The sequence below is a fragment of the Gouania willdenowi genome, chromosome 6 (genome assembly GCF_900634775.1).
Source record: "Gouania willdenowi chromosome 6, fGouWil2.1, whole genome shotgun sequence".
NCBI lineage: Eukaryota > Metazoa > Chordata > Actinopteri > Blenniiformes > Gobiesocidae > Gouania > Gouania willdenowi.
In genome coordinates, this window is record NC_041049.1 from 40,307,029 (window position 1) to 40,320,450 (window position 13,422).

General features: G+C 38.8%; 1 protein-coding gene across 10 annotated transcripts in view; it reads left to right on the top strand.

Annotated features, from left to right (window-relative positions):
* c2cd5 (C2 calcium dependent domain containing 5) overlaps positions 1–13,422 on the top strand; it is a 52,675-nt gene that overhangs the window by 10,457 nt on the left and 28,796 nt on the right. For 5 of the 10 annotated variants that reach the window (XM_028448966.1, XM_028448970.1, XM_028448972.1 and 2 more), the window contains exons 8-11: positions 3,291–3,445; positions 5,997–6,215; positions 9,927–10,015; positions 13,223–13,331. In XM_028448966.1, the coding sequence (XP_028304767.1) occupies positions 3,291–3,445; positions 5,997–6,215; positions 9,927–10,015; positions 13,223–13,331 (572 nt within the window). Of the gene's footprint in view, positions 1–198; positions 315–3,290; positions 3,446–5,996; positions 6,216–9,926; positions 10,016–13,222; positions 13,332–13,422 lie in introns of all 10 variants that reach the window. The other 5 variants (XM_028448975.1, XM_028448976.1, XM_028448973.1 and 2 more) reach the window with 3 other exon arrangements.

The following is a 13,422-nucleotide window of genomic DNA, read 5'->3' on the forward strand; positions in this document are numbered from 1 at the left end:
GCAAATAATCTGTGTTTCTGCTACTTTTCTTTGTGTGTCTCGTACAGCGATGTTGTCTCGTGTCGGTTCTGCTGTGCTTTTCTTACCTTATACTTTGTGCCTACATTCAGATTGAGACTTTGCTCACCGCTTTGTGTCCAATGGGTTCCTGCGTCCTCTCTCTCTTTGTTTCTCTCTGTCTGCGACCGGCCCCCCCAGGTCTCCCCTTGCCCACGGATGCCGGTCCACCCACAACAGCCCAGTGCATTCAGCCTGCAGCTCCCAGAAGCTTTCCCAGAACTTCTCTGTTTCTGTTCCTACTCTCATCTTCACTGGTATGCAGAAACAGGGCAGGAAATACGTTATGAAAAAATATAAAGATTGTAGAACTTAAATGGGAAAGTAAAGGCAGGCATACACTGTGCGATCTTTTGGGATCAGGACGAGTCTCAGCTAAATTGCATGTCGTGCATCGTGTAGTATACATGGGGTCACGAGAAGCGATTGACACCTCACGACCAGCTCCCGATCAGCAATCATATGGTCATTAGGAAATCAAACGTGTGAAATCCAGTCACTCCTCGTGAGGGTATCTCACAGTTGAAGCAGTGCCACGGACCGGCTTAACCTAAATTCTCACACTGCGCATGCGCGAACACCGTAGAACCGCTGTAAAATTGACACTGTACTGCCTACATCTGTCCAGTCAGCTCCTGGTCCATCACATCACATTACCGTCTTTTCTTTTTAAAGCTCTTTTTGCTGAGATTTGCGAGTGTTTCTCCACTTTTGGGTTCTTCTTCTTCTTCTTCTTCTTCTTCTTCTTCTTCTTCTTCTTCTTCTTCTTCTTCTTCTTCTTCCTCTTCCTCTTCCTCTTCCTCTTCCTCTTCCTCTTCCTCTTCCTCTTCCTCTTCCTCTTCCTCTTCCTTCTCCTCCATCTCCTCCTTCTTCTTCTTCTTCTTCTTCTTTTCTTCTTTTCTTCTTTTCTTTTTTTCTTTTTTTTTCTTTCTTTCCTTTCTTCTTCTCCTCATTTGTACGTTGCGTTTCCGGAAATAAGACCCCAACGTGTCGTGTATGAACATACAGTGTGAGCAGTCAGATCGTGTCAGAGTGTCTGTCCATATAGTGTGAGAACATGAATCGTGAGCTGCGCACATTCGGTCTCTGCACATGAATTGCACAGTTTGAGCTGGAGCTGAGTACAATGATTCAAAAAATTGCACAGTGTATCCCAGCCTTAAGGCGTGACGTGATCAACTGGTATCACCAAGATAAATAATATTGCACATTGATATTATAATCTAGTTTTTAAAGCTGCTGCAAATGATAAATCTAAGATAATTTGGTCGAGAAAAAAGATGTAAAAGGTTGAAATTGCCACTTAGAAGTTTGCAAATGATCTTGGATTATTTACTGTCTTTATTTGATTAATAAAAATGATTGTCTCTAGAAGCTTCAGATTAAACTTAATCGCATAAATCTACAGTTTTTGCTTTTCCTGGAAAGGCCTGTGCTCTCGCGTTAGTGAGCGATGATGCAAGATTATTAGGGGAATGTTCAATGCTTCAGACACGCCCCTTAATAGAGTCTTCCACTGTTTGTACCAAGTTTATCCTAAAATCTTTTGAATGTACTGTATGTAGAATGTAGATCTATGTCTAACAAAACACATTATGCACCATATTTATTTAATTGCCTTTTATAAATGGGACTACTTTACAGTTTTTAGAGCCTGTGTTCCTCCATCTTGGAATCAGGTGATTGATGATGTCACACGGCCCCACTTCCTGTAAACATCCCATTGTTTTCTATTGGAGTGAAGCATTCAGCCGGATTTTTAGATCATTTAGCAGCTTTTACAGACAAAATGACAACTTGTGCTGCTTTTAGTTAAAAAAACAGGAAAAATTAAAGATGTCTAAACAAACATTGTTGTAGACAATAAATGAATTTGGTGCATAATAATGTGTTTTGTTAGACATAGATCTTAAAATATGTACATTTCAAAGATTTTAGGCCAAACTTGTAAAAACAGTGGAGTATCCCTTTAATACGATGAGTTTAGGCTGTTTCAAACTTAGATGATGAGCCCTAAATGGGGCTCATCATCCCTAAATGGGGCTCATCATCTAAGGGGCTCATCATGAGGTTAATGGTCACATCTTGTTTCAAAGAGCAGGTTTAAATAAGTCTCAGAGGGATGTACGCGTCTTTCAGTCAGTGTGAATGTTATCTCCATTTATGCTCTGAACATAAACACAAATAGATCTTTAACCCAAAACTTAAGGTGCTTTCAAACTGAATGCGACTTTAGTGACTGAAGCAGCGCAATTACATTTTCAAAATTTTAACTTTTTAAGCGACTTAAAGTGACAAATCCCTCGTCCTTCACTGTCTGTAGAGCGGAGGCTGCAGCCCCTCCCTGCTCCCTCCTGCTTAAGTGCAGATGGCTGCTGCAGAGGCTGTACGGCTTCCTCAATTTATCGGGGCAAAATTAAAGCGGTTTACTTCTGGAAAACCACAGTAACTACTGATTATAACATATTCTGAGTGAACTCATCCTTTAATATCTCCGTAAGTTGATCATTTAAACCGTAAAAGCGGAGCAAGAAGGAAAATAAGTGATCACCCCTCTCTCTCTTTCTCTCTACCCTGTCACCGGCTCAACACACACACACACCCACACATTCACACACACATTGTTCCCTGGTGATCACGTCACTGGCACGATGAAGTGATGTGATGAGTGACCATAAAGCACCACCATGTGCAAACAACACATCAGGGGCGATGGATGCTACTGCAGTGCTGCGGTTGTGTTCGGTGTGAACGCACCTTTAGACTGTGCTGCATTTAATAAAAGAAAAATAAATGAATGTATATATGGAAGACTACATTGTTGCCAAAGATAATCTCTGTATTTCCAAAAGAAAGAAAAATTGTAAAACTATAAAAGTGTTTTTTCTTCTCTCTTGTTTCGTGTGAGTTCAGCCTGGTAGGGCCCCCCCCACTTCTCTCACCTGGGACACATGCTTCTGCACGTCACTCTCTGCTCAACCTGATTGTTTTTCTATGTCTGCCATGTTGCATTTGTTTCATTACTCTGTGTGTTTGAGTTGTTTGTTTACTTTAAACTTTCCACGCTTGCTTTTATTGTTCTCCAGCTTCTGTAGCACCTCACTCCGACCTCACCCACCGCACACGATGCACAAACGTCACCTTCCCACACACACACACACACACACACACACACACACACACACAAAGTGCTAAACATGTTGACTGACGTGTGTGTGGTGTTCTCCCGGCAGGCCGGTATTTGGTGAGGACCTGCCCTCGTCCTCCGGCCCCCCCACCCCTTTCAGAGCCCTCCCCCCCTCCTCCCCTCCCCCCTTCTCTCCCTCCAAGCCATGCAGCCGTCAGTCCTCATCATCTGACACAGACCTCAGTTTGACGCCCAAGACGGGTAAGAACACTTGGCCCCACCCACAAAGCATCTCCATCGCCCCCTCCCCCTCCCTCACATCACATGGTGCTACTGTGCTGGATTTATTTGAGTTGTGTGTTTTATTTCTTTTTGATTAGCTGTGTTGTGTTGCTCATCCTGTTGTTGTAGAAACCACCATGTGTGATGATGTGATGTCATTAGAAGAAGCACTGTGTCTCACGGGAGCCATTAATGATCTAAGATCTTCATAGTGGTTAGTTATGGTCACAGGAAGGAATCATAAGTTTGGAAAAGCTGGTCCGAGGAGACCTTATTTCTCACACGACGCAGCAATATATGCATAAATGCTATTTGTTTCCAATGATCTGCTCTCGTGAGCCACCAGGATATGACCTGTAGCTCCCAGCGTTCTTTTCTCTCGTTTTCCAAGCTCATTTTTTCCCTTCTTCCTCTTTTTTTTCTGTTTTCCTTCACTTTCCAACTTCTACTCCTTTTCTCTACCTGTTTTCATAATTGAGAAATTAGTCAATTCACCAGGGTTTCCACACAAGAATGGAATTTGATTTTATATACATTTCCAGGTCTGAAAAAAGATGGCAAATGAAAACAAGTGGAGTATTTTGAAATATTCATGCTACCAAGAGTGTTTGCACTGTTTTAATTTCTAAAATGTATTTTTTTTATATATCTAACAAAAGAAATTGATCCTTCTGGTTTTTTTTAAGAGTAACTCAACCCCAGGTTTTGGGGGCGCGGGGAACTAGAAAAGAAAGCCTTGATTTTGGACGGGGCTCCTGGAGCAGTTAAGACACGCCCACTCTATACTATGAAATCTAAAAAGAACAATTTATGCTAATGTTAAAGTTTCATTTATTCAGTCAACTTTTTGATCACTTTGATGGGCATCAGCAGACGCCTCTGAGGAAGACTGACAGTTGGGAGGTGAAAAGATGAAACATGTCAGGAGTTCAAAGTAAATTTCCTGAATTAAGTTGTGTGAATGAATGAAAACTTTACTCAAAAAAGAAGAGAAAATGAACATGCTGGAATTAACACTCTATGCTATACTAACGAGCTACTCGATACTCACTATAGCTCTCTATTCACTATTCTCTGTCCATCCAAACCCACAGATTGTAGAGTCCACGGGTTATAGTTTTTATTGGAGGGGGCGTAGCTAACAATGGTTCATCCATCCATTTTTATACCCTCATTGCACTATTTCAGGGTTGCGGCGGTCTGCCAGTGCCCATCTGCGGCTCACACTGGGCGCTAGGCGGAGGTACACCACCAATAGCAAAATTCAATTATAATAGCCGGGTTTCAACCCATAGAGGCCAGTCACTCTGACCAGGATCAATCAACAGCACTACTTCATACACAATACATTTGATTTCAGCAGAAAATAGTAGCATTGGGGTTTAGTTACTCTTTAAAGCACTTGATAGTGCAGCTAAAATGTTTGCGTGAGAGCACACAGTCAGAGACACATGTCGTTCTTTATCCTCCTCCAACCCATTTTAAGCCCCGCCCAGATGTCATGTTTCACTGCTGCTTCGACGGACAGGTGATGTCCACACACTGAACGATCCTACGAGGCATTTTGAACAGAGTATTATTATGGGTAAATGTAAGTTCTCTGATGACTGCCTCGTCAATCACAAATGTAATCACTGGTTTGCTAAAGATAAAGTGTGAACAACGTTACCTAGCTGTTATCTTTTGAAAATTATTTGGTAACATAATGGCACACATTCAGAATGATAAAAACAATTAATTTATTTACATGATAACATTTATTTATTCAAGTGTCACAAATTATTTGAATTTGTATATGTTAACACCTGAAAAAAGTATGGAATTTTGAAATAGTTCCAAATTGTCAAATTTATGTTGGTATAAAATGGGTTGACAATATTTTTTAACGAAAATAATGAGCACTTTCTCTGAATTTAATATACATTGTGCAACTAATTACTAAACGTACATAATCAGAATCAGTACTACTTTATTTATCTCAGTGGAAAATACTTTGTTATAGAGGCTCGAGAAATATTACAATATTATAACAAAAAGAAGAAACACTAAACAAAGAAAGAAAAGAAAACGTACTTAATAAATAAAGACTGTTAATTAAATAAGGATTAAAAACAATTGCACACATTACGGTAGAAATAATAAAAATGTACAAGATATAAATACATTTAATATCTCCATTTTTTTATTGTACAATTGTTGATTTTTTTTTTCATGACACCCAAAAAAACCAAATTTTTTTTCGCTTTTGTATGTGCAAAGCTAGAGCTCATTATTATTTATTTGTTATGTTATGTTAAATGCATTATTTTACAGTCACAACACATCGCCCTCTTTTAATAAATAACTAATTATATGAGTAAAAGCAGTTCTCTTTATTCATATTGGGGAATACAACAGTTTTAGTCCTACCCTTTTTCGTTGGTTGTTTCTGCTTGTCATTTTTCATCCATTGCTCTATCTTTCCTTTTTCAGTGTCTGTTTTTCTCTCTTCCTGTTCCACTTTTTTTTTTTTTTTTTCTCTGCTGGATAGTGGAGGCTCAGCCAATCAGATGCAGGCCTGGGATCTTCCTCTGCCCCAGTACCCCCACCCTCCCCACAGACACTCTGTCTATTCCCTTCTCTTCTTCTGGCTCACTGGTCTGTGGTCACAGCTTTTCCACGCCGCCCCTCCCGTCATCTATCCAATCAGATTCGGCCTTGCTGCGAAAGAGCGTGTCCTTCACTGAGGACCTGCTGCTGGCGGTCTCCGGTATAGTAGGACTGTAGCGCTGCAGCTTTGTCATCATGTATTTTGGAGCTTTTATCAGCGCTTCTCACCACTATTGTGTCGGTTTATAAGCAAGCTCAATGATTTGGGCCTGCAACATGTTCAGAGCAAAGTGTGAGATAACGACTGATTCAGCATGTGCTTTAATGTTTCATGTTTTTTTGCTGCAATTAGGTCTGAAGTGACAATTTAATTAGATCGTTACCTTAGTTTTAAACAGAACTGTTCCCTAAACCAGGGGTTCTCAACCTTGGGGTCAGGACCCCATTCTCAAGGCACTTGGATGGGGTCGCCAGATGCCTTCAAGAAACTATAAATATTTTTTTAACAATTTGAGCCCATTTTTGTTTATTTTTACCCTTTTCCTGCAACTACACCAAACTTGCCATATTTTAACCTATTTTCATACCTTTTTCTTGCCATAATCTCGCTCCTTTAAATGTATTTTTGCTACGTTACTCCCATTTCTGCCACTTCATTCAATTTTAGTACCTTTACTCCAGATTTTTCCAAGACAGTTTTGGCATTTACAAACCCTTTCCACCACTTTTTCCATCTAATGTCACATATGTTGACTCATTTTTGTCACTGTTAACCTCTTTTCACCATATTTCATGCTTATTTTTGCCAATTTAACCACATTCATGATTTGTCAAATCCATTATTTGCCAGGTTAAAATAATTTTTAATTACACTCCCCCCCACCCCATTTCTGCCACTTTTAAAGGGGACATATCATGCTAAATCCACTTTTTTAGCCCTTAAATGCATTTTGTTGTATATTTAGAGTGTTTAGAAGTACAGAAAAAATCAAATTAGTCTCTTCAGGTGCTCCGTAGATATCTTTATGTTCTGTTTTGGTCATATTTTTCAATCTGTTTCGATTTTTCTATTCTCTATTACGTTTTTTGAACTATTACGTCAGTATTCGCAGCGGAACTGCCAAATGAAGACATCGACTCCAGGCCCAACACTTCGAGCAATCTGCCATTTTTATTTCTCGCTTTTATTTTGTAGTCCAAGCTCAAGGATGCTGAAGTTACGAGAGGATAAGTCAAAATGTTCGGTTGTTGGATGTAGTAACCCACACGCTTCATTACACCGCTTCCCAGCATCAGAACCTTTTCAAAGTGCCTGGTTGAGTTTTATTTTTTATGGAAATGTACCAACATCTGTGGATAAGGTCATTTTTGTGTGCGCGAAGCACTTCAAGGATGACTGCTTCTGCCAGTATAAAGAAGGATTTGCCGAAAGACTTTGTCTGATTGAGGGTTCAATTCCTTCTATCATTGGAGACGACGAACAGAGCACTTCGGTAAGCTGTAAATAACGCTAAAAAGTGTGATGATAAGACGTCCCTCTCATTGTTTTGTTAGCATTAGCAGTTGCACTGTCTTCAGACTTCATATGTTAGCGCTGTGTGCTCGTTTTAGATCCTTGATGATATGGCCTACGTTATTTAATTTAAGTCTAAAGTTTTCATTAGTCATTTCATTTTGCCGTTTTTGTCTTTGAAAAGACCGTATTAAAATGCATTTCGTGACGTTAGCTTGGCGCTAGCGTTAGTGCGGTGCTTGTGTTAGCTCGGTGCTTGTCTTAGCTCACTTGTTAGGGTTCTGCAGGTTCATCATCTTCATTTTCATCTCGCTCCACCGGGTCCGACTCTGGTTCAAACATGTAAGGCTGGATGGACAAGTCTTCCGTTGTTGACATTTTGTAAATAACCTCTGAATAAAAAGTTTATGCGCCGCTACATAGCCGTATTTCTTATATCAAACTACAAAAATGGCTGAGCAGGGTGGAGTTGAACCGAGAGGGGGCGGGGTATGAAGTGTCTCATTTGCATTTAAAGAGACCGCACCAAAACGAGTTACTCTCAGAAGCACATCAGAAAAGGGGTAGAAAAGGGGCCTGTGGAGCTATAATAATGAGGAATTCAGACACAAGCATTGCAGTTCCACTTTATATAGACCACAACTGTATGATTTATATGTAAAAAGGAAAGATTTAAAACCATGATATGTCCATGATATGTCCCCTTTATTTACAAAATGTCAACAACGGAAGACTTGTCCATCCAGCCTTACATGTTCGAGCCAGAGTCGGACCCGGCGGAGTGAGATGAAAATGAAGATGATGAACCTGCAGAACCCCAACAAGTGAGCTAACACAAGCACCGAGTTAACGCTATCGCCAAGCTAACGTCACGAAATGCATTTTAATAGTCTTTTCGAAGACAAAAACGGCAAATTGAAATGACTAATAAAAACTTTAGACTTAAATTAAATCACGTAGGCCATATCATCAAGGATCTAAAACGAGCACACAGCGCTAACATGAAGTCTGAAGACGGTGCAACTGCTAATGCTAACAAAACAATGACAGGGACGTCTTATCATCACACTTTTTAGCGTTATTTACAGCTTACCGAAGTGCTCTGTTCATTGTCTCCAAAGATAGAAGGAATTGAACCCTCAATCAGACAAAGTCTTTCGGCAAAACCTTCTTTATACTGGCGGAGGTTGCAGAAGCAGTCATCCTTGAAGTGCTTCGCGCACACAAAAATGACCTTACCCACAAATGTGGGTACATTTCCGTGAAAACTATAACAACCAGGCACTTCGAAAAGGTTCTGATGCTGGGAAACGGTGTAATGAAGCGTGTGGGTTACTACATCCAACAACCAAACATTTTGACTTATCTTCTCGTAGCTTCGTCATCCTGGAGCTTGGACTACAAAATCACAGCTAGAAATAAAAATTTCTAGCTGTGAAAAAACTAATTTGGCAGTTCCGCTGCAAATACTGTGATGAAATAGTTCAAAAAACGTAATAGAGAATAGAAAAATCGAAACAGATTGAAAAATATGACCAAAACAGAATATAAAGATATCAACGGAGCACCTGAAGAGACTAATTTGATTTTTTTCTGTACTTCTAAATATACAACAAAATGCATTTAAGGGCTAAAACAGTGGATTTAGCATATGTCCCCTTTAAGCCAATATTGACATGTTGAACTCTTTTGGCCACTTTTTCTCTCAGTTATTGGCCACTCTAATTAGCCATTTCTGTGTTTTTTTTCCCACTATTTTTGGTCACTTTTAACCCATTTTTTTTCTGATTAAAACAAGGATTTCCTTCTTTAAGATGATTACATACTATGGCTCAAATAATAAACTTCTTGGATAACAGTGGATAATTTTTAGATCAGTAAATAAATGTGGTTATCAAAGATTCATAGAACAATGGTCCACACACTGGGGTTCAGGTCAGGCCAGTTTGCTGGGCTTGCCTAATCCTATTTTTTTTTATTGATTTTATGTAATGTTCTTATATTCTGAGATTTTGAAATTGATCTTTAAGCCATAATCATCCAAATTATAACAAAAAATAAAATGATTAAATAAAATAAATGTATTTATTTAATTGTAATATTAAAACATGCATAGCTGTCGCAAAAAAATTGCACTACATGTAGTGTTAACCTTTGACAGTATGTGCAGATAAGGTGAAAAATAAATAAATTATAACAAATAAAGGCTTGCATGTAACGAGTCTATATAATATATTAGTTTAGAAAGAAATGCACTTTAGCACAATATTGTCTAATTTTTCACCTTCATGTAGTTCAGTGGTTGTCTATTTTGTTGGCTTTTTGTGAAACTGATGTTGGATTGGTTTCCGTGATCAGGAATGGGCAGCGGGGGCAGTGCAGGGAAGGAAGCCGGACCCCTGAAGACTCTGCTCCGACAGCAGACGCAAACCGCACTGGAACAAAGGGTCAGTAATGCTCATGCTATCATATGTATATTTACTAACCTAACTAATCAAAGAACAAGTAGAGCTTTAACATACATTTTTGATGTGGGATGATGGTCTGACTTTCTTTAAACTTTTTAAGTGCTTTGTATTTCTAGGATTTCTTATTGCAGCGATGAGGCTAAAGGTCTCTTTAAGAGCGAGTAACATGCGTCTCTCTGTCTTCTCTAATGCCTGTGCTACTCAGGGAGCGTCCTCTGGGTTATTGTTTAACGCCAGGGTATGTTCCATCCATTTGACACTTTTACTCTTTTGACTCTTTGGTTCTCCACCCCCCCATCCCCCCACCCCAAACGAGCTGATGGCATCACCTAATTAATCCCCCTTCCCTCTGCTGTTTGTAGATCACTGAAGGTTCTTCTGGGTTGAACAAACAGGATTGTGGGTCCTTGTATGACCCCCCTTCCTGCTAGTGTGTGTTCACTCAGCACCCTGAAAGATGTACAGGCACGTTAGGTGGAGGCGGGTGCTAGGAATTGGGTACCCTTCAAAATCTGAAGGGTGTGCGTGTCACTGTCTGTGTGTTTTCTTAATTTTCTTTTCTTGGTTTTCTTAGAATGGGTGCTGCACTTACTTCTGTCATTCCAATTTAATAATTTTTGAGTTTTTCTTTCTGTTTTTGGAAAATTTGATGAACTGTTTTTTATTATTCTTTCTGTCCACTAAACCTTTAATCACACACCCATTCTGCATGCACGTTTGAGGTCACAGCTTTTCACTGCCAAGTGCTCATCAATTCCACATAGCTTTTAAACCAACTATAGATGCAAACTGGTTTGTTTATTTCAAGCAAATTTTGAGATAAATTGCATGGGTTTGCATTGCATTTTTCCCCCCTGGAGAGACAGTAACAGACGGAATAACCATGTGTTCCTCATTTAACGCAATCATCCCCATGTGCATTGCTTTTGGGTTCCTATTGTCCAAATAATCAGTAAATTAAAAAATGCAAATGGTCTTTTTGAATTGGAATTGGGTAAAAAGAGGCATGTCTGGGTGGAACCTGCATGGGGCAACTTGATTGCATTCGATCTTTAGCGCATGTTTATCTTTACACTGGGATTTTATGGCTTTTACACATCATGTATAGTTTATTTAGTTATAAAATATATTTACATTGAATGTAGGCTGCTTATTTTATCAAATTTTATGTATAAACATCAATGCTGGGTCTTTATCGCATTAATTGCGATTAAGTAATTACAGGAAAATAACGCACTAAGAAAAATTAACTATGCTGAACATTTCTCACTCCATAAGTTCCTGTTATACCCATAATACTGATGCACAGACCACAACACAAGAAGCAGGAGAACCAGAGGAGAAGTTGTTGCTGTGCTTCGTGCACATTAATTTTAGTTTGAATAAAAACACCGGATGGATAAATAAAGCCCATCTGTGTGAAAATTGTGCAAGAAAAAGTTTATGGATCACCGGAGCTCTTCTAGCCTCAGCTAGCACTTCAATGCTAAACATGTAGCAGCTAGCACTTCAATGCTAAACATGTAGCAGCTAGCACCTCAATGCTAAACATGTAGCAGCTAGCACCTTAATTCTAAACATGTAGCAGCCAGCACCTCAATGCTAAATATGGAGCAGCCAGCACCTCAATGCTAAATATGTAGCAGCCAGCACCTCAATGCTAAACATGTAGCAGTTAGCACCTCAATGCTAAACATGTATCAGCTACAGCTAGCACCTCAATGCTAAACATGTAGCATCTACAGCTAGCACCTCAATGTTAAACATGTAGCAGCTACAGCTAGCACCTCAATGCTAAACATGTAGCAGCTACAGCTAGCACCTCAATGCTACACATGTAGCAGCTACAGCGAGCACCTCAATGCTAAACATGTAGCAGCTAGCACCTTAATGCAAACATGTAACAGCTTGCACCTAAATGATAAACATGTAGCAGCCAGCACCTTAATGCTAAACATGTAGCAGCTAGCACCTCAATGCTAAACATGTAGCAGCCAACACCTTAATGCTAAACATGTAGCAGCCAACACCTCAATGCTAAACATGTAGCAGCTATCACAGATAATGGTCCTAGTCTGAGCAGACAGTGTCTCCAATCCACACTGGACAAGATGACAGAATTCAGAGCCAAAATGATAAAATCCATGAGTGACAAATGAACAAAGTCAGTGGATAAATTATTGTAGTGGACAGTCAACCATTCTCTGTGGTAGAGGATGTGGGCGGGGCTAGAAGCGCTGCTACAGATAGCATCATCTGACCCAACTTATCAACTGCTATGTAGAAAAACTATTTTAAACTATATTCATCAGCTCCATCAGTTGCTCTGTTAATTTCATTAACAGAGCAACAGATATTTTAACTATTTTGTACAGTTCAGTTTTCACTTCTCTGGAATATTCTGTACTAAGTGCTGTTTTTTATTTAAATACACAAAAACACATTTGTTTTAGAAAGTTTACAAAGAAATCCTGAAAAGCATGAATACAGCTAATTTAAATTTAAGTTTGTTTATTTTTATTACACATTGTTTGCACTCATTGATTGAAATAATAAACACTGTTTTGTTGTTTAAGCTCATTTTATTTTCATTAATTCAGTCATGTACCAAAATCCATTTAAATTGGAAAAACATTGCTTCTCGTGTCAAATATTGTCATTATTTGAGATTAATCCAGATTAATTCATTACAAAGTTTCAAATTAATTTGATGAGTTTTTTTAAATCGAGTGCGACCAATAATATGCATATATATGTGTTGGTTTGTGTATATATAGAAAAACGTGCTTTTCTTTTATGTTAATATAATTTTTGTTTCTGAATGACAAGGGTTTAAGACGGTGGTTGGATGAGGGGGTGTTTACAGTAAAGAGTAACTGCTGTTAATGTAAAAGGAGGTAAAAACAATATATATATATATATATATATTTTTTTTTTTTTTTTTTTTTAAGTAAAAAAGAAATAAATAATACTAAATATTTAAATAGAATACATTCAAATAAATACATTCAAAAGTGAATGTAAAAGGAGAGTTATAGGGGATGGGACTCAAAAAGCATCTGCATCTTTCTCCTCTTTTTGGACTTGAATGAGAAATTGTTACTTTTGCTTTTCTTTTTTTATCTAGTTTGTCAAACATAAATAAAATGTTTTAAATTATGTGACTGTAATGCTTTCTTTCTGTAGGAGTTTCCATTTTTCACCTTGACGTCATTCCCGTCTGGTTTCCTGCTTCATGTCGGAGGAGTGGTCAGCGCTCGCTCTGTCAAATTACTGGACCGGATACACAACCCTGGTGAGTAACGCATATACGTCCAAACACATTGTTGTAATTTAACACACATCACTGTGTGAAATGTTAGGGTGGGTTACTTTGTTGATCATTG